This window comes from Tetrao urogallus (genome assembly GCF_951394365.1).
Source record: "Tetrao urogallus genome assembly, chromosome: 19".
In the NCBI taxonomy this organism is placed as follows: domain Eukaryota; kingdom Metazoa; phylum Chordata; class Aves; order Galliformes; family Phasianidae; genus Tetrao; species Tetrao urogallus.
In genome coordinates, this window is record NC_136832.1 from 8,215,837 (window position 1) to 8,237,483 (window position 21,647).

General features: G+C 49.1%; 1 protein-coding gene across 1 annotated transcript; it reads left to right on the forward strand.

Moving 5' to 3' along the window:
* Nucleotides 1-17,913: 17,913 nt before the first annotated feature.
* On the forward strand, nucleotides 17,914-18,333 carry TMEM250 (transmembrane protein 250; the record flags this gene model as incomplete). The annotated part of the gene is made up of 1 exon (XM_079544543.1): nucleotides 17,914-18,333. One exon carries the CDS (start codon nucleotides 17,914-17,916, stop codon nucleotides 18,331-18,333), a length of 420 nt encoding a protein of 139 aa, XP_079400669.1.
* Nucleotides 18,334-21,647: the final 3,314 nt, after the last annotated feature.

A 21,647-nucleotide genomic window follows, 5' to 3' on the forward strand; every position in this document is an offset into this window, starting at 1 on the left:
ATGTATTTTCTTCTTAGTGTGTTGAACTCAGAGAAAAAACTCTTGTAATTATTGCCAGAACATTTCTCATGACTAGCAATAAAATGGGTAGTTGATTAAATTAAAAAAAAAGAAAAAGTGAGATCAGGAGAAGTTCCATTTCTGAAAGCAAGTGCTGAACAGTGTTTAACAGCTGTCCTTATGTGCTGTTCAGCAGCCCCTAAGCCAGGGAGGCGAGATGCCCTTCTGACCAGAGAGCAGGAGCAGCAAATAAAAGCTTGCTTTTGGCTTCAGCTGGCCCTGCCATCGCAGAGCTGATCCCAAGCGTGGTATTTCCCAATGCCTCGGTCTCCCTGTCCCCACGTGGGGTTGGTGCCACAGCCAGCTCACTGTTCAGAGATGCAAAGCGCTGCGACTTGAAGGGAATTAGCAAAAATCACCCTGCTGCTGTTCTGCCCCACAGTTCTGTACCTGCAGGCAGGCTCCGGTAGCCAGGAAATATTCAGAAAATGAGCGTGTGTGAAACACCTGCATGCACCAGCTGGCTGCAGGGCTCTGTGGGATCACAGCTGGAGATCCTTGTGCTTGACATGTAGGCACTCGTGTTCCATGATGTGCTTGACTTTTCTTTCTATGGTTGGTGGAGTGCTTCCTCTTGCAGGGATGCAACATCTCCTCTGGAGTAAGTGACAAAGAGGGGTGAGGGCTTTATAGCTGCAAGCATCACCTGGTGTTTGTCAGCATGGCTAATCCCTCGCCTGTTTCATCACCGATTCTCCCAGCTGAGCAACAAGACCTGCAAGGAACCAACTTAAAAAATATATATATAATAATGCCTGAAACTAAAGGAAATCAAAAGCAAATTATTTCCCAGATTATAGCCCTCCAGAGCTGCTGAGATATTGCCTATTTTTCACAGCAGACAAAAACATTTTCCTGGGGATCAATTTAGCTTCCAGAAGTCGGCTCCTTTCAACCCATAATCCATCATATTTCCCCATTTGCAATCTCTCTGTGTCTGAGTGTTTTAAGTTTCCTATGAATTATTTTATAAAGAGTATAAAGAGGCCTTTCTTTCTGCTGAAATGAGGGAGTTGCCTTGCTGCCCTATCAGGTCAGATACCATTAGACTGTTGTACAAGGGGGCCCTGCCATCCATACCTCCATATTGGCAACTACCTTAGTAGGCTCATCTGTCAAAGAGATCCAGTAATCAATCACTGCGGTGATCAATATGCAGCTTATGCATTCATCATTCCTTTGAGGAGACTATTAGGATGAAGTTGTCAGTGAAACAGGAACAAAGGGAGAAATATACTGAGATGGCTGAGGGGTGCGGATGTGCGCTGGGGCAAGAAGAGGAGCTTAAAGAGAGGAAATACAGCCCTGCTGAAAAAAAGGGAAGGAATTTTGCACCTTGAGGGAAGGAGAAGTTTGTGACAGATTTATCTGGGTGCCCGTGAGCACAGTGCAGGAGGTGACTCATCTTTCAAGAGACGGAGCAGCGTAAAAATTTCCAGATCTCTTGATTGGTGTGTCAGCATGATTTGTGGCTGCTCTGCCAAGGTAAATGGGTACGGCGAGGAGCCGGGCACCGGCAAACCGAGCAGCAGCACGGGGTGGGACTGCTTAGGGATGAAGCCATGGGAAGCACGCTGAGGCAGGGAGCGGACTACTTATTTATTGCCTTGATCTCATGCCTTTATTCCATTTAATCTGAACCCGGGAATTATTGCAAACATCCATGATCACTTCTGCCCAGAAAAACACAGCGGGGTCCCTCCTGGTCGTGCAGCACAGCACCTGGAGGCAGTGCTGATGAGCACAAGCTCCCTGCCTGGGGCAGTGCCAGCCGGCTGTGCTCCCTGCAAGAGGAGCGGGGAGAAGGGCGTCCATCACCTGGTGACGGAAGGACAGACAGATACCGTGGGTGCAGGGAGGCAGTTGCTTACTGCCATCACCCTGCTGATGCCCAGGCCTTTGTGCCTCGGGCACTGGGCCAGATGGGTTTCTGCCACGGGAGGAGTGGGGCTGGTACCCAGCTCTGTAAGTGCAGTGGAGTTACAGGGAAAGAGTTAATTCAGCTGGGCCCTCGGAAAGTTGCGGGCTCACTTCTGATTATTCCCCTGTCCGGATGGCAGAGCCATTATTTAGTCGCTGTAATAATTTACATTAATTGGATGTAATGCATAACAAATTTATGAGACTGAGGCTAGGCTCAGCTTTTGCATGAAACTCATCATTATGATGTGCTGACCAAGCACCGTGGGCAAAGCAACAGAAACTGCGAGTACATTCTCCTTGTATCCCTGCCACCCTCCTGATGCCCACGGGAGCCCCTTGCTGATTCCTGTGGCTCTGCTGCCCTGTTAGGAGGCCAACTTCAGTCCCATCAGCTGAACCAATGGCCCAGACGGTGTCCTGCAAGGCAGCAACGGAGATCTCCCTTCCTTCCTACTCCCAACATCATTTTCCCCTCCTGTGGGAGGTACAGCTCACAGCATTGGGAAAGGGGATACGGCTGTATGTGCCATGAGTTGCCTCCTTTTTGGTTGCATGTTGAACTGAAAGAGAAAAAAGCCTGGAGATTTCTTCAGCAGAGCAGGAGGGCTGAGCCAGGTCCCTGTAACCAGTGGGGCCAGGAGGCTCTGACCAGGTCAGCAAGGCTTTGGAAACAAAGAGGGAACAGCCAGCAGCATGATCCGTGGTGCTAATTAGTTTGACCCCCTTAAAGCAACACCAGTGACCTCTGAGCACCGACTCCTTCCTCTGTGATCCAATAAAAGTCGAAGGAATGAATTTTGTTTAGCATGTGGCCCCAGGGTATTTACCTCTTCACTAATTTGTAAGGAACCTCGGAAAACACAGAATCCTTCCATTAACCTTCGTGTCCTTACTTTACAAGGTGTGGTTTCCCTCTCTGATACAATGACCATTCGTAAACACAGCATCACTCCCCCACTGTTGCCCAGTTTGCCCACCCAGGAAAGCTCCTTCTGAAGCCATCAACTGATTTTTTTCATGGGAATAGAGAATTACCCCAAGGCTGAGACCAGCTGGTTCCATTCTGGGTGCTCCTTTCCCCTATCCTGACTGCAGGGCACCAGAAAATGAGGAATGGATCTGACACTCCATGATGGTCCAACCAGCGACCACGAGTCTCAGGTCCTTCTCTCCTGTCAGCCACTTCCAGGGTTCCATGCATCTTTGTCCTTCGTGCCAATAATTTATTATGGAATTAAGTGTATTGCATAGGAATCGTGCCAGTAATGCTTTGCCAGTACGTGTACAACACTTTGTTAATTAAAAGTATTAGGCAATATAGACTCCATTGTTGGAAATTAATCAGTTTAATCACAAAGAGGATTGAATATCGTAGTTAAAATAATAGCTTTTATCAAACACCAGGGTGGGCGCCCAGCATGAGACACATTTCCTCTCTACGAAGTAAATCACTTCATGTTCTCCCTCCCCAGCACAGTGTGTGGCACTCAGAAGGTGGAGACCGGGGGGGGGAGGGAAGGGAAAAGGGACCAAATTTGGGGTTTGCCACCTTCAGCCCACTCCAACCCTCCAGGAGTGGCTTTTGATGGCAGAAGCCCCGAGCGCAGGCTGGAGGCTCATGGGTTTCTGAGCATCGTCTGCTGCAGTAAAACCAGGCCTTAAGGGGGCAGGGTGTTGAAAACATCCCTCACCCACACTGTTGTGGTGGGCTGCTGTCCCCCAGCCCCATTTCCCTCCTTTGTCTGTCCTTCTCTTCACCCAGTAATCGTGGCCTGAGACCTTTATATTGGGAATAGTGGGATTTTTTTTCACTCTAAGACGAAAAGATCAATTTGCTCTCTTCATTTAAAAAAAAAAAATAATGATTTATTCTTCTTTTATTTCCCTCTCATAAATCAACCCCGGCCAAGGCTGCAGGAGGGCAGGCTCTGGAAAGAATAAAACGCTGAAGCTTGGGGATGTAAATAAAAACTGCATCCCAAACAGTTTCCAGGCATCCTCTGGAGCCAAAATTTCATCTCAAAGAAAAATAAGGGGATGGCATGGGTTCAAGGCAGCAATAAGCTCCCAAGCTGAGGCATTGCGTTGCCTACATGAGGAGTCAGCATCGGACCCGCTGGTGCTGGGTTGCCTTTGGAAGCCCACCTTGCTGGGGCTGTGAAGTCTATTTCCCTTGTTTGTTTGGGGGATTTACTCCTTTCTCCTGGGTAGGAGCGGAGCGCAGGGGGACTGGAGGGGGTTTAATCCCCAAGACAAGAGGAAACCTTCAAAAAGGTTAATTGCTGGGCTTTGCATTTTGTCGAGTGCAGCTGCTCAGGTTACAGCAGCAATGCCATCTGCTCGGCGCTGCGCTGCCCTGCATAATTCACCAGCTTGGCGTGTTGGTGTTCCGGGAGCCATTCACGAGGAAGTCACCTTTAGGCAGAGCTCAGGTGACGGTTACCCGACACTCCCTGGCTGACTTCTGCTCCCCTGTCCTTTTGCCCTCGTGGTTCCTATCCCCGAGAGGGAGGGCAGGATGTTTCTGGGTGGTCTGTCCTCAGCATCCCCCTGCAATGTCCCCAGCATCCCCCTGCAATGCCCCCAGCCCCAGCCCCTGCTCAAGCATCCCCTCCTCTCTGCAGCCCTGGCTCAGGGTTGGGTGCTGCTCCCTGCCCAGCATTCTCCCTGCCCTGTGCATGGAGGTGAAGCTGCAGCTCTTGATCCCATCCACAGGCATTGCCTTTTTCTTCCCATCTTAGAAACTCAACCCAATTCGAAATTCTCTTTTGCTTTTTCATTGCCCTCAAACCCACGCAGGACTTCGTGTCCTACCGCCCTACCCAAGAAGCTTCTCAGGGCCCTGGTCTGCCAACCTCACACAGGTAACTGAAGCACTTCAGCTGCACAATATGGGGGGGATCTTTTCCTACCACTCTGCACCCAGACCTTTTGTGGGGTGAGGCATTTCCATGAGGATTCTTAACCTGATATTGAGGCAGTCTCCTCTGCCAGCACAGCCATCTCCTCGTCTCCTGCGTGTAACCCGAGTTCTCACCCCTGTTTTAATAGCAACCTCTGCATGAATATTTAACCAAGGACCTCAGCACAGAGCTCCAGCTAACATGTGGCAAACAGATTTCCAGGACAATAGACCCTGCTAAAGTGATGGTGCATAAAGAAACCTGGGAGGAAAGGGAAGGGTCAGCCTGGAGAGATCGGGCAGTTAGCACACAGCTGCCCCGTGCAGCCTGGGGAGGAGAAAAGGATCCAGGGCTGCGGCAAAGGCACAGCAGGAATGGGAGCACAGGAGAGCTCGAGCAGCCAAAATCTGCTTGGTCTGAAACTGTGCTTGGGGTGGTTTAAACAACATCCCTGCAAGGAGAGGGGTCCATCAGTGCTCAGTGGTAGCCTGGTAGTTTTCCTGCTTACTGCTTAGTTCTTGTATAGAGAGAAATAGAGAATAATTGGTTTTTATTCATTTTCTTCAATACAGTTCTGGTTATTTGCAGACATCTGCTGCATGCAGTTTCTCAGTACATTTTACAGAGGTAAGTCTGTGGTTCTGGGGTTCATCAATCATGAAATTGAGGATTAATTTCAGATTTAATTAGAGATTAATTTGGCAATTTCCATTCACCAACAAAGTGAAAACCAACGGCGCTGTAAATAGAAAAAGTATTTTTGCTTTATTGAGTGGCATGAGTATTAAAAATAATCTCTGCTGCTTTCTTTAGCCAAAAAGAGGCTCTGACCCCCAGTCCCCAAGGACTCGTTAATGATAAAGGGCCCAGATTAACAAATTAAATGAAATTACTTCGACCCAAGCGAGGACAACAGGTTAATTTTTGCATTAACCATGGCCGTGCTCATGCCTGAGCTGCTCTCCTGTCTCGTGCCCAGGGGGACAGCAAGAGGTGAAGGTCTCCACCAGTCCGTGCTGCTGAAATATTGGTTATCTCCCTGAGCTTCCCCTGCAAGAAGGATGAGCAGATTTACAGGGCCCCTGAACCGAAGCACCATTTGCACAGAATAATTTCCTTTTCAATTCCTGCACATCCATGCCCTGGGACTGGCCAGGCTCCTCCTCTTGCACAAAACTGAAGAGAGGGGCCACGAAATCCTTCAGGAAAATGCACGAGGCTTTGCAGCAACCTCAGCAACGAGGACATGACTGCAGAGGAGAGGAAGCAGGGGCTCTGCCTGCAGTGCTCAGAGTGGCACAGCCATCCCATGGGACAGAGGGGCACAGGTTGCTCCCCTGTGCTCCTCGCTGCTGCTCAGCTCTGCAATGCATCGACGTTCATCAGGTGAACACGCTATCGCTTTGCATATTAATAATATCTGATTACATTTGTTCTTAAGAGTGGTATCAAGTTGAGGCAAGGAGGATTAATGGCACCTTAGTAATATTTACATATTTACATTATTAAAAAGCAATACATCTTTCAGACAGCCCCACGCATGGTGTAGAATTGCAGATGCTGCTCCTCCACCCGACGCAGCCCCGGTGGGTCCCGTCCTGTCTCTACATCCCAGCCTCATGCTCAGCAGGCACCAGAGGACCCCAGCACAGCCCCTGCATGTCTGAGCCATGGTCCCAGGGCAGAGCTTGTCTCCCTGACACCTATGAGCCAACAGTGCCCCAAGCAGCCATAGAGGGACACAGAGGGGACAAAGGGGATGGACACTGCGTTGGGTCCCTGCCCAGAGACCAAAGCATGGAGCAAAGGGTTCTCCCACATTGCATCCCCAGGGAAAGGCTTCACAACTCAGCCAAAGGCTCCCAGTCACCTCCAGCTTCCTAAACTTAATTAAAGCTGCCAGCATCTAATTAAACCACTTAATTAAGGGCCACATTGTCAGTAGGTAAAGATGGAACAGACTTAATTATTTAACACAATGACAAGAGAGAAAAAACCCACCTGAAATCCATGACATGTCCCAGGTAGGCTGAGCAGCCCCGGGGCTGTGGGCACAGCGTACCCTGGGGTATCCCATGGGCACAGTGCCACCCACCATGGCCACGTGTGCCCCTGCTCTGTCAGGTGCCACCACCATCCACCACTGCCACGTATCCCCTTACATTGCCAAGCAACCCCCAGCACTGCCGTGCCACCACGCAGTGCCACCAGGATGCAGACAGGCTATAGGACCTATTTCAAATTTCTTCAGAACAGGAAAGATTCAACACGAGGGGGCTGCATCCTGACCCCAAATCAATGCATGTGGGGCAGGCTGTACCCCAACCCTTGTGTGAAGCATTCCCTGCCCCTGGGCAGCGCCTGCATCCCCCCCCCCAGCAGCTGCTTTGTGTGGTTTCAATCTTCCTTCTGCTGTCCCTGCTCAATGCCCCCTCTCGGGTGATGTCACCCAGGTGACTCTGGGGCTGGCACTCTGCTGGGGAGATTGATGGCAGCATCTCATCGATAAATCCATACAGACCTGAACCCTGTGATAAACGTGCAGGAGGTAAAGGCAACGGTTAATATCTTCAAAATAGGCCCCAGAGCCTTTGAGTGCAGCCAGGGAGGGAAGCACCAGTGACCCTTGTTAATCTTTTTATTGGCTCAGGAGCTATTGGCACCTTTCGCTGGCCAGAAATTTGCAAGCCTTCAGGGAGCAATGATTTCACAGTCGGGGGCTCTGAGAAAGAGAAAAGAAATCCCTATGCTCCTAAAATGGGCCCATTCTTGCAGATGAAAATTGACATTTTTGTTTGAACTTCACGACCCCCAGTAATCACAGTAATGGCTGGGAGCTGGGCACGGCCAGGACGGATGGGCCGGTATGGATTGCTGGAAATGGGCCGGGAAGTGGGAATGGTGGGGGCTGCTGGCAGCCTGCTCAGCACTCTGGGGTGCTTCTGACCTGATCTGTGGGGTCACATCTGAATTAGGTTTGATCTCAGTCACTGGCAAAGGCCTTGGGATGGTGGCTGCTGGGTGCTCCCATCCACCCATCCATGCATCCACCCATCCATGCATCCACCCATCCATGCATCCACCCATCCATGCATCCACCCATCCATGCATCCACCCATCCATGCATCCACTCATGTTAATCTCTCACCCTTCCTTTCCAAGTGTGCTGCCCAGGTGTGCAGCAATGCCACATTTGGGGAAGGCAGAGGGAGGGCAGTTGCCTTGCCCAGCTGATGCCCGTTACATGAATGGGGGTGGGTGAGAGCAGCAGCTGGGAAAAGTGATGCAGAGCTTACAAAAGCAGCTCTGAGGGGGGACTGCACTGTGCTTCTTGGTTTTTAGGGTGCTAAGAAGGGATCAATGAGGTCTCCCTGAGCAAGGTGGTGTAGACTAGAGCAGAGAAAGTGATGCTGTCCCTACTAAAAAGAGGGGAAATGTCTGAGACATCCTGCACAAATGCTGGGATGGAAGTCACAGAGGATGGCAGCACTATTGTTACCACCTGCGCTGTGCAACCAGGGCCAGGAATCAGCTGTAAGTAAGAATGCAAAATGGTCTTTTTACTTTTTAAATACCTCATTTACTTGGTTAATATTCCATGTTATTTCAGGCTGCTTTCTTTGTGCATCTGCTACCCAAGCCCATACAGATGTTTTAGGATCCTTTAATCCTGACAAAGGACTTAGCGTTAAGGAAAAATGGGTTACATAAAGATCCTTATCTCCTTAAGAAACAAAGCATGTTTGGGGCATATTGTGTACAAAACAAGACTAAAATAGAGGCAGAGCATCCTGGGGCCACTTACCAGATGTGCAAGCTGGGTGACCTGGCTCTTGTCTGCCCCTGCTCCCTTTTTGGGTGATGGCATCCCCTGCTATGGGGTTTGGCTCAGGCTGCTGTTTTCTCCCACCCCGTCTGCCTCCCTGCTTCCCAGCGTTCAGTTTTCCATCCCATGCAATTGATGAAGTTCTCACATTCGTGTGCCTCTCGTGATTGATCCAGGCCACGTAAATTACCAAAAGAAGTTGCAATCCTCTGGGGTCTGAGGCAGAATATCAAAAGAGCATGGGCTCATGCTGCTTTAATTAAAACTTAGTTTAATTAAAAACCTTGAGAGCTTTATTAGACTCGGTAATTGATTTAATTTTCTTCTGGATTCTATTACAACACACTTCCAGCGTGCTGGCTTTGGGATCCTGGCTGCAGGACCATCCTCCATCCTGGACAGCCCCAGCATCCCCTGGCCCTGGGCTGCAGGGAGGTGCTGGGGCATTTCTGCCCAGGACATGGGGAATCAAACAGCGGGGGGGGGAAAAAGAAATAACTGAGAAAGAAATGGCACCAGGTGATTGTCTGTTCTATATTTATTTCATAACATCCAGAATTAATAAGATACAGGAGTTAAAGGAACCATGGCAACTGAATGCAGAGAGGGCTGTCCTTGTAAATAAATGAATTCATAAATAACTCACAAGTGCTGATATAAAAAGTCATGGGAATCTAATGCAATGTTAATGCAATTCATGCCTTCCCTTTTTTTTGCAAGCTGTATTATAATACAAGGTGCACCATGCTCTGCTCTGCGCTACAAGTGCCATTCTTAAGATAATAGAAGTTGCTAATTGTACCAGGAGCTGGGCTGTGATTGATGAGGGCTTCGGGGTTTTGTCTCTGCCACGTTCTCATTGGCAAAACGTTGCACTGTGAAGTTGAGGGCTGCTCTGCCTGTGATGAACTTGGGGAAGCTGGGGAGAACGGAGGTGAATCTTGGGTCCCTTCTCAGCCCCACAGAGCTGGCAGCAGCCTTGGGCAGTGCTGCCTCCTGGCAGTGGCTGCTGATGGGGTCGCTTGGCTTGCTGGTGCCAACTTTGAAAAAAGCCAGGCTGAGAAATGGTTGAATGTGCCCATGGAGTGGGAGTTACTGTTGCATTTTTTTGGAAGCAATGCTGACAGCTCTTATTTCTGTGCTCTCTGCGTTGATAAAATGATTTTCCCTTTGGAGGTAGGTGCAACTTGTCATGGAGATCCACGTGTCCCCGGTCTGGGGGTAAATGTAAGGAGAGAGGCAGTGCTCTGACCTACAGAGAAATCTGCCTTAGACCACTGCAGTGGTTTCTGTGTTTGAAATGACGCTGCTTTTAAAGGTGGGTTTGTTTGAAGGTGGCCTGATAAATCCTTTACTACTCTTCTCTCAATCTTTTTTTTATTATTATTCGTAAGGCTGATGCTGTGTAACGATTCTGGAAAGCCCTTTTCTCCTTCACTGCACGCAGCCCAAACAGAAGCCGCGTCCAACAGATTCCTGCAAGGCACAGAGCTCCAGGAGCTTCTCCCACCCACCAGCAAGGCGCTGCTCCGCACTGAGCACACATTTTCCCTGGGACGGACGGTACCGAATCCTCAGAGGACACAAAGTTGGTCCCGATCCCTGGGGTCAGAGGGAGGGAGAGGCGCTCGGAGCCGCCGCAACGCCGGGCCAGCAGCTCCGCCTGGCGGGGCGCGACCGCAGCGCAGTGCCAAACCCTGGGACAGAGGGGAAGCGGGGTGAGATGCGAGCTGGAGGCTTAACCTGCTGGTGTGAGGAATGCAGTGAGGGAAAGAGGAAAGAAAGAAAGGAAAAATTGCATCGATGCCTTCCACGCACCCCAATGCAAAGGAGGAATTCTGACACAGCGAACCCCTTGGTGCTGAGGGCGATGCTGTGGTGGCTTCGGGCACTGAGTGATGCTCTGTAACTGGGCAGAAGAAATGGTGGCAAAGCTGCTTTTTGTGAATCTCAGGAAAATGAACGCCGTCTCTAAACTCAGCACTGAACTGATGTGCAGTGGATGGCGCCACTGATTCCCAGAGGAGGGCTGAGGGTGTGGGGGGAGCTGGGGAAACACAACTTGGGCAAGTGGAGTCTGTCCCTGCTCTCTCCATCTCTCTCCACCTGTCCCACATGCCTGCTCTTTCCCAGAAGTGAACAGGACGCAGTAAGGACACTTCTCCATGAGAGCTTTATGCGTGCTGGGCTGTTTCTGACATCAGCCAGCTCAGAGCTACCCGGGGCAATGCAGCAACAAGCGCTGGCAGGAGTCCTGTCCACACAAAGCAGCTAGCTCCATTTTCATTTGTTTTACAGACGGCTTCTCCCCCTCCACGTGTGAGCAGCTGGCTCCTGCTGTGACTCCAGCATCTCACACAACCACTGCTTCATCTCCTGAGGCGCAGGGCAGCGCTCCATCCCTCTGCTCACAGCACTGCTGCAGCTCAAAGAGCCCCGCGAGCTGAGGCGGGCGCCTCACAGCCCTGCTGATTTGCAGGGAGAGCTGCAGGGCCTTGGAGCTGACACAGAACCACTGCAGGAGTGGGAATTAGTTCTGCTTTCTGCTACATGGAATTTGATTTGATTAGTCTAATCTATTCCATTATTATTTACCACATGCAAATCTCTTCAACCTGATTAAAGCTGACATTTAAGCTAAGAGATGAGAACTGGAAAGGAGTAATAAGGAAAAATTATTTCACAAGCTTTTGCAGCGTAGATTTGTTGGGTAAATCGATTACATTTAAAATTTAAGGTTGAGACTTGATCCTAAATCTCCTTCAAGGAAAAGGAAAGGATTGATTCCTCAATTTGTTACATTTTAGTTTTACAGAGTGCTTCAGCAAAGCCCACAGGAGTTTGTACAGGTGCTGCTGGTTTGGAATGGTGATTTTAGATATGAGTGGTAAGCAGCAATGAATGCTAGCTTACGAAATCACATCAACACGTTTATTGTCTTTAGGATCTGGAATTATGGCTCTAAGACCTTCCTAAGGCTATGGAGTTGCTGTGCAAGCAGTTGTTTCTGGGTTGCTGAAGGAAAATTGTGAGCTGTATACTGGATTCATTTTCAGCACACCCAGGTTAGTATCCACTTAATTTCTGCTGCTGACCAGATGGCATCAGAGCTATACTTCTATACAGCACCACCTCTGTTTCAAATAAAAGGTGACAAAAATGATAAGCTGTCCTCTGTGAGGTATATTTTGCAGAGAAGGGGGGAAGAGGGAGAGAAAGAGCAAAGCAATAAGTTTATTCCTGCAGCCACCATATGAACGTTGTTATGTTTTGTGAAGCAGATGTAGAAAGGTAATGGACCAGATAAGGATTTTGGGATTTGACTTTTGGAGATCCAGGTACTTCACAGGGTTGAATACTTCACAGCCTTCTTCACGTCAACCTGTAAAAGAACCCCTCCATAAAACCTTGCTTATGCTTGCAAAAATCAAATGTTTAGCCCTCCACAAGTAATAGTACTGAAAGCTTTTCCTAGACAGAGGTCAGATGCATTTTATTGTAAGAGCAGCTCCATTCTAAGTGCAAAAGGACAGAGCTGAAGGACACCTTAGCATGACCAGGCTGTTACTGCAGCTCCAAGAGTGCATTGGAGCTGAAGAGCAGGACAGGAAGCTGCAGCTGCGTTCAGAGCTAAAGAGAGCTAAAGGTCTCATTCACAAACTGAGCAAAAAAGGTGGAGCCAATGCCTGCACTGAAATGCTTCACTTCTAAACTCATCCCAGATTGGAAGGAGAATGATTCCATGGGCGAACACTACTTTGTTCAGAATAGAGCCATCCGTGAGACGTGTTTTCACTTTTTACTGGCAAAAAAAAAAAAAAAAAAAAAAAAAATCCACCCCAGAAAAATGGGAGCAGGACATTTGCGTTACAAAATGACTGTGACAACTCAGCTGCTACGACATCTTGCCCCCAGCCCAGCAAGCACTTCCTGCATTCCTGTCTCAGCACACGCTGCATTGGCGGCTCTTCATGCGCAGCACCACGGCAATTTATCACTACCCGCTCTCCAAATTATTCTAGTGTTGATTAAATTAGTAAATGCAATCACAATCTGAAGCAAGTTAATTGAGAGAATTTATTTGGTCCTGACAGCTTTATGCATGTTTGATTAAGTATTATAAGGTTTGTTTTTGATTTTGCATAATTTAACTTTAAATCCTGAGCTGGGAAAGGGGGGGGAGCATCAACTATTAATGACCAAAATAAACTCCTTTAGGATGCATATATTTGTGATTTATTTCTAAACACAATACCTTCCAGATTTTTGTTGTTCTTTTGCCAAAGTGACAAATATGTTTAAAGGAATGTTTTGAGCAGTTTGGTTCACGCTGTAAATCTCGTGAAATGTGTACAATTCATTAAAAGTTTTGAAAGAAGTACAAGTTAGCATTTATATTGCAACAAGTGACATATAAATGTGTATGTTTGTCTTTGGAGCGTGCCATAAAATATATCAGCAGCAGCTAGCCACTGTGACTGGTACTAATGGCCCGCTCTCGGTGCTGATGATAAGTTTCACCACAAATCTTCAATGCTGTCAACACCAAACTGTTCAATCAACAGGAATATGAGTTGTGTCTTTAGTAAAATTAGCACGGGAAAGAAATACAACCCAGAGCCCTGCTGGAGTGCTGGGGGCGGGTTCTCTTTGGGCGGAAGCACAGACTTTTACCTCTTCGAATGTCAAAGCTTCAATTCATGCCTGCCCCAAGGACTGCGTATTTTTTATGAAGATGTATTCATTTAAGCAGGTCAACGTATTTCAGGCTGAAAACTGAGTACTGCTGCCTTGCTTTTTGTCATCCTGACCTAAGAAATGAAAAGGGGTGGTCTTGGCACTGACGCTGAGGAGTCACCCCCCCCCCCCCGTGCACACATGCTGGGGTTGTGCTGTGCAGGTGTTTGAGTGCTGCTGAAGGCCATGGAAGGCTTTGTCTACCTGGGGGGATTTCTGCAGGATACCAGGGCCCCCTCTTTGCAGTACTTGCATTCAGCAGCATCCCCATCTTTCTCCGAGCCGGTGAGACCAAAGTACCCTCATAATGCTGTTTCTTGGGCTGTAATTCCCATCTTTGGCTCCCTGTTACAGGCAACAGTAGAGGAAAATAAATGAGACGTGGCTCTCACGCTAATCTCAGTCACCAAACAGATGTTCCCATTTCATGCTATTGGGAAAACGCATCGGCTTCGCACCTCCCCTTCTCCCTCCCACCAGAAAGTACGTGGGAGAGCAGAAAGGGCAATTTGTTAGGATGTAATTCTCCCTTGATGTTCATCCCCTGCCTCCGGGCCCCTCATTGTGTTTGCAGAACAAAAATGCTCTGGGGGAGCAAGGGGAGCACATTGCAGACGGTTGGCGTGCAAGGAGGGATTTGGCCGGGTGCCTTCAACCGCCTGAGCCATGCAGCATGTCTTATTATTGGCAGATGGCTTGAGTTATGATTATTTAATGTTTTTCCACTGTGGTAATGCCTAGAGAGCAAGCGGGGCAAGGGGCCAATAAAAAAAAGTTTTGTATTCTTTCCATTACAGAAAGTAATCCCTAATTAAATCTAAGAGGAAACAGCAGGGAGAACATTTCTGTCTCATTGTGTTGGTTCTTAAATGGGCTCCTCCTGTTTGTGTTCAAGGAACTTTTGGTGTCTTTTCGGCCACCCAGAAGCCCTCGTTGTGGTGCACGTCGCACGCTGGGATCTCACACGTGACCACAAAGCCTCACTCTGGGCCCTGAAAGGTGACTCTGAGAAACCTCGTCCCCGTTCTGCAACCCGTGTTGCAGGTTATTTATTATCACCGATTCACAATCCCCAGATTTCCCTACCGCGGCTGTTCCTGCACCTCGTGGACTCAGCCCAGCCCAGAGCCGGGTAAGCCGCGATATGCGAGCGGCTCCGGGCCGAGCCGCCCTGCGGAGCACCGCCCGGTGAGCGCTGAAGGCCGGATTCACCTTCAGAAGCGGCTTTTGTCACTTCGCCTCGCTCAGCAACGCGGGCCCGCCGCCTCCGAGCGGCTCCACGAGGCGCCATCGGCCCTACGGACGGCAGAACAGGAACGGCAGCTCCGTACCGACGCGGGCAGCCAAATCCGCCGCGCTCTCCCCGCCCCGAGGCCTGGCGGTGCCGCCCAGCGCCCCGAAGCCACCCCACCCCCCCACCACCCCACGCGCGTTGCCCGAGCGACGCGGCGCCCTCCCGCTTCCGGCGGCCGTGGCGCGGTGTGATGACGCCATCTCCGCGCGCCGCCCCGGCCGCTCCCTTCCCGCCGCCGCCGCCACCGGCCGAAACCGGAGCGCCGCCGCTCCCTGCACATGCGCGGTGCGGCGCCCGCCCGTAGGCCCGGGCCTTCCTTCAGCCCGGGCCCGGGACGCCAGGCTTCGGCGGCCGCCGCCCGACGAAAGACCATGGGCAGGACGGTGAGCGCGGGGCGGTGCCCCGGGGCGGGGGGAGGCGGCGGGCAGGGCCTCATTCCGCCGCTGCGGCCGCTGCCTTCCGCCGGGGCCTCGCCGCGCTCTGAGGGCGGGCCGGGGGCCGAAGGAGGCCCGAGCGGCGGCCCGCGCCCCGGTGCGGCGGGCTCGGGGCTCGGAGCGCGGCCCCTTCCCGAGCGGTGCGGGCTGGGTGCGATGGAGGAGGAGTTTGGGTTTCTCCTCCTTCTGGCGCTCCTCGGTCGGCGCTCACCTTTATTTGTCATTGGCCCTCACCTTGCTGGGAGCCCTCGGAGGGAGGCGGGCTGAAGCTGAAGCCCACCGGCCGGCGGCGCTTCGGCATCCCGCGTTGTCGGGATGGCGGCAGCACGGCTGGGGCCGAGGTAGCTGCGTGCCCGGCCTCGCAGCGCTGTGCCTTCCAGCAGGCCCTGGAGATGGTGCCGAGCTGTGTGGATGCATCGCTTCCACGTAGATTGGGCCTGCTTCTATGTATTCTGCTTCTGTATGCTGGCAGTGTATGTGCACTGTGTTGTTTCATACTGGAGCAGCTTCCGTGACAAAGGAAGTGACAGACCTGAGCTCGTTACCTGTAATTCTGCCCTCATTCTCCCATCCCTGCCTGTGCTTCTGGCTCTGCATACAATTAGGTGATTTTTTCAGCATGTATCAGCGAGCTGTGCTGCGTAAATTACTGAGCATGTGAGCCTTCTTAAAATCTTGATGGGTTTAAACATATCTGGGGAGAAGCCTTGTAGTTCTGAACTTCCTAACACTTAAAATGAGCACACTGAAAACTAATCTCTCCTTTTATCTTTTAGATCAATTCATGTGTAGAATGTTGTGAGTCTGAAGCACCTTAGCGATTTCTTTTACTCTTCCTAGGAGGCCAGATGCCACAGGAGAACTTCACTCTTTTGTTACAAGAATTAAGTGGCACCCAGAAACGGCAGCGAACTTCCGACCTTCTGCTGGGTGGATGACAGCATCATTTACAATGTAACGTTCCTGAAAGTTTCTTGTTTGTGCAACACCCCTCTGCTTTTGGCTGCGATAGTGTTGGTATTTGGTATTTATCTGAGGACAACAACCTGACAGAGTTTGTTTATGTGGTGGGCACGGTAAATGAGAGTGAGTTGCTGCTGTTCAGAAGGCCTGAGTTGCTGCAGCTGAGCTGTTTGAGGTCTCCTACATTCACCTGTTGAAGGTTTTATCAGAGATAACCAAAACTCCTCTTTTAAGACAGAAACCAGACATGGAGTTGGCATGCTGTTAACCCCAGAGCAAACTGTTGCTTATGCAAGTGAGGTTTGTTCTCTGTTACACAGGTGTGGTCTCGCTGAGAGCTGTTGTTGTGTTTGTGCTGTTCAGTTGCATGCTCCAGGCACAAAAAACCTGTTGTTTTTTGAAGCAGTGTCAGATTAGCATCTATCCACTTCATGTGCCTTGCAAAATACCTTCTAGTAACACACTTCTGAGCTATTTAGCGTTCCCTTTTTACAGGCAGGAAATTATGGCAGAGAGGCACTTGAAACTACAAGAATATCTTTGATATTTGAGAACAGACCTCAATTTCCAAAATTCTTTGTTCATACATTGACTCACTTTCCTCTTTATCAGTGCAATTCATATAGAGCCAACAGATTTCTGCAACAAAGGGAAAGGAATTGGAACCTGGGGCCAGTAAAAATTACTGAAGTAACTTCTAAGTTACTCTGATTTTAATTTTAACAGTCATAGGATCTCACGTTCAGCAAGAATCTGAATGCCTGGGCGTGTGAGCAGGCTGGGAAGTCCCTGTTGTTTTCAGCATGATCTGATGCATGTATTGTTATTTCATAATTCCCGGAATTTGGCACACCGTGAGCCTGGGGTGAAGCAGAGAGCAGCTAATGGGCTGCTGCTCATCACTCTGATAACAGCAGTGTGCGAAGGATGTTGAGATTATAAATCCTAAACACTCCACGAGATTGAGATATTTATCTCTGCAGGTCACAAAAGGAGAAATAAACTGTTTGCTATCTTTGAAATGCTGCCTTGCCATTGGATGCAATGACAGCGAGACCACAGGGCTCATCCAAGCAGGGGGAGGTACATCCTGTGGGGTGTGAAAAACATGATTGCTTCATTGTTCTTGTGAGACCTTCCATTAATTTCAGTTTATTTGGTGAAGCTTTGCCAGGTTCTGGCATGAGCAGAGATGTGTGATCAGCACTGTGCCTGTGCTGTAAAATTCACTTGAAAAAGTGTTTGGAGATAGATTTGTAAAGGCAAAACAGCTGCAAAGATCCAAACACATGCATTAATATGACTTTTGCATGGGTGGACTGTTGGGGGGCTGCTGTTTGATTAAGAAAGGCTTGTGAATTAGCCACCATAATCCCTGAATGAAGCTTTCCTCCTTCCTTTAGCAGCACTGTGAAACTTGTAACCAGTTGAAACTTGCGCTGCCGCTCGGATGCTACTGGTTGCATTGCTTCTGGGGATCTGACTTGGTGATGGTGGAAACGATTGTATTTCTGCACGTTGGCCTGGGTAAACTGCAGGCAGAGTTGTACCTGACTGCCAGGCTGGGGAGTGCCAGCCCTGCTGCGTGCCCTCCTGCTGGGGCTGCTTCAACGCTGTCTTCCTTCTCTGCCTTCCTGCAGGTCTCTTCCATCCTGGCGATTCAGCAAGCCCTTAGCGTTCCCAGGCTGCCGGGGCCGTTCCGTGTTAATGGCTGACGTTTGATATGTGCCCTGTAAGTCCTGCACTGGGACTCGGTGACCGGTGGGGTGCCTGATGCCTGTAATCCCCATCCCCCGCCGGGTCCGTTCGTTCCACGGCCCCCACACGACCTGCCTGCACTCAGCCTGCGGCCCGGTGCGGACCACGCACCTGGTGCGTACCAAGTACAACAACTTTGACATCTATCTCAAATCCCGATGGATGTACGGATTCATTCGTTTCCTGCTGTACTTCAGCTGCAGCCTGTTTACCTCCATCCTCTGGGTGGCACTCTCTATCTTGTTTTGCCTTCAGTACCTTGGCATCCGGATCTTTCTGCGTTTCCAGTACAAACTCTCCATCATCCTCCTCTTACTGGGGCGAAGGCGAGTGGACTTCAGCCTCATGAATGAACTGCTCATCTATGGAATTCATGTGACCATGCTGCTAGTGGGGGGGCTGGGATGGTGCTTCATGGTATTTGTGGATATGTAAATAAAAACAAGCGCATGTGGGCTAAGAAGGTGACTTTTCTTCCACCCCGAATTTGTCAATATCCTCTTTTCTTTTTTTTTATATAAATTAATTTATTTATCAGTGCTACTTCTTATTGATAAATTAATGTACTTGTCTCTGGAATTTGTATTATTTTTTTTTTGTAAGGGTTAAGGTGCCATCTTGATGATCAAAGTGCAACACTTGATTGGGTGTTCATTCTTTGCATAGTGCGAGTTAATATCCATTTCTTTTAGTCCATAGGAGCCTGCCTTGCTGCTGTTCCTGTATTCCTGTAGGCATGGGAAAGGCAGTGCATTTTCTGGAGCACAGGATCTAGAAAATCTCGTGCCCACACTCTGAGGAAAAAAGTCCTTACCCTTTTTCTGAAAACATTCCTTCGTATCTCGGGCATGTAATATGTATTCTACCAGACCAGTGCTGTCCTTTCTCTATGTAGTTTGCATTTTGCGTATTCCCAGCTAAGAATATGGGGCCAAATTCAACAGACTGTTGTGCTTTTGGTTTTGTTGTCTTTTTTTTTCTTAATACTATTTTTTAGATTAACGCAAGGCTTGCATTCAACCCACTTGTATCATGTTGTCCACTTTAATGTGATTATATGGCTTTGAATGGTTTTGTCCTTTTCAGGCAATTAATGCCAAGTAATTGAGTCCTACCCCAGCAGAACAAATCCATTGGAGTGATGGGAGCAGTGTTCAGTGTCATGAAAATGTCTTGAAATTCCCAGTCATAGCAAAATTGTTATCATTTTGCAGTGATTATGGAAACCCATTGTGGTGGTTTAGATGTTGGTGTTTGGTCCCACTCTTCCCTGAGTTGCTTGGTTCCAGTTTTCTCATGGATGCACTTCTGTCCTATGGACAGCGATGAGAGGAGGCTGTCTGACCTGGGAGAGCTTGAGGGCGCAGTCTGAAGGGCAGTGGTTGTTCTGCACAGTTACAGACAGCTTTCTCTCCTATCCTTGCTGCAGTGTGAGTGGTGTCACTGGACAACTTTCCTCACAGCTGAAGAAGAGAATTAAGCGCTAAGCTTGGTGTCACTGGTCCTGATCTGAGATTTTTGGATCGTTCCTTTGCAGGCAGTTAAGCAGACCAGATCTTGGCCTAAGTTTTATTTTGATCCTTTTCCCTTTCTCCCCTGAAATCGCTGGAGTCAATTGCAATGAAATAAGCAAGACTGGAAATACGTGGCCATTCCCCGATTGTCTTTAGTTTGAGATGCGAGTGGATTGAGGGCAAAATCAGTGAGCACAGAGGAGAGAACACTTAGTGCTTCAGCCTGTATTTGTGTGCATGTTGAAGCCTTTCTCTCACATACTCTGATTTGTAGCTTTACAGATGCAAAATAGGAAAGCTTCTGTCTGAAGTTGAAGCAAAACCAGAAATTATCTCATTATCAACCATTACAGTACTGGTGTAATATAATGCAAACTGGACACATAGAGCTGAATAAATGATGGACAATGGTGGTTGTGGACTTTAGATTAGCCTTGTGGGAACCAAAGGCTGTTTCTGCAAGAAAGTCTTGGCATCATGAATGCCACAAACTGCAGTTTCTGGAAGTTTTCTCGTAACTGTGGAGCTCCCCAGAGCTCTGTTCTGGGAGCATACTGTGGTCCACAGGGCCTTGATGTCCTGCAGGTCCCAGCCTGCCTGCAGGTAGGGGCAGTTCCCAGTAATTCCCAGCCCAGTACAGCTGGGGTGCTACAGCTCAGGCTGTATGGACTGTGCAACTTTATGCTGGAGAATTTCTGCAGGAAACGTGAGCTGCAGCTGCCAGCAAGCAGCCTGATGTGTGCTAAGAGGCACCCAGCAGCCCCCTGGTGCCAGCTGTCCTGTGTAGATGGAGCAGCACAGGCTGCAGGTGTGGTGGTAGGACCTTGTTCTACTTTGAGTGACTTGAGTGGGTGAAGGGGGGATTTGTGCTGCAATGCTCCTCACCCAGCCTGTTCTGGCTGCTGCCTGCTCCTGCAGCAGTGTCCAACCAACAGGCTCTGTTGTACCCCAGTGCCTTGTTGTGCAGCCTGCCCATCTGCCCTCTGCCTTCAGTTTCTACAGAACACACGAAGGAAAAAGTAGGTATCCTCATCAACTCACCACAAAGCAGTGTTTGCCAAGTCTGCAGGTGTTTGCCAAGAGAGCTTGGGGATAGGTTGCTTACAAGACAGAGGATTCCCCATTCTTCCTTTACAAGCACAGCCTAACGTATAGTCAGATAGCCCTGAATCATGAGTGCGATTGCCCACAAAAATGTACAACTTGAAGATTAAATAACTGAGGAGACCTCGGAGGCAATGTGAAGTTGGAAGTGCTCTCAGTCTTGGCTGTTAGCAGCGGTCGGACACCAAGCAGTGCTCGGGCAGTTGGATGCTCTTGGCCTGGTGGGGGAAATGAGGTCCCTTTGAAGTCATGCTGGCAAGGAAGAGGAATTAATTTTCAAATGATTTGTTTTACGATGCAATAATTTGAACATTTTAGATCTCTGTGAGTGGAGCAGCATTTGGCACCTTTACTGCACTTCTTCAGAGCATTTTCCAACTAGAGCTAATTAAACCTCACAGCATCCCCAGGAGATCGCAGAATAAGTAAGATCTTGGTAATGATTCAGAATTTAAATTTGGTGTTTTTGAGGGTGTTTTTTTTTAAGCTTTCAGGACTGCATTGCCAAAATATATTTTCTGAAGCAGCTGAGATTCCCTGAATTGCTTACCAGCACAAACTGCAGCAGGGCAGGAGGAGTGCTAAGCACGTGCAAATAACAGTAAGCAGCAGTCAGAGATGTGGCTGCTGGCAATGCTGGGTCATTGCTATGGAGTATCATTTTTTTATATTTATTTAATTATTTTTAATTGTTATTTTATTTTCCCCATTTCTTTTCACTGAAAAACTTGGCATTTTTAATAAGGGGGGCAGGAACAACTTGCTGGAATACAACAAAGAAGAAAACAGGGGCAGGAGATGGGCTTTCTGTTTTTCAAGAGCCCAACAAGTGGCCAATACTGTCACTTGCCAGAAACATCCTGTGAAGTGGGGACCTGCAAACTGTGCCCCACTGGGAGCCTTTATGTTTGGGAATTTCTCTGCTCTTTCCAAAAGTCGATGCTGGAAGGGATAGATCCGGCTCTGAAGTACATTGTCTTCCTGTCTTGCTGTCTGGCTGTAACTTTAAAATGTTCTGAAATATTCCTTTTGGCATTCCTTCACACTGATTCCATCCTGGACAATGAGAGCAGCTAGTTTGTTCCCTTTCGTGTGGTTGGGTTTGTTTTCTTGTTTGGGCTTTAAATGTTG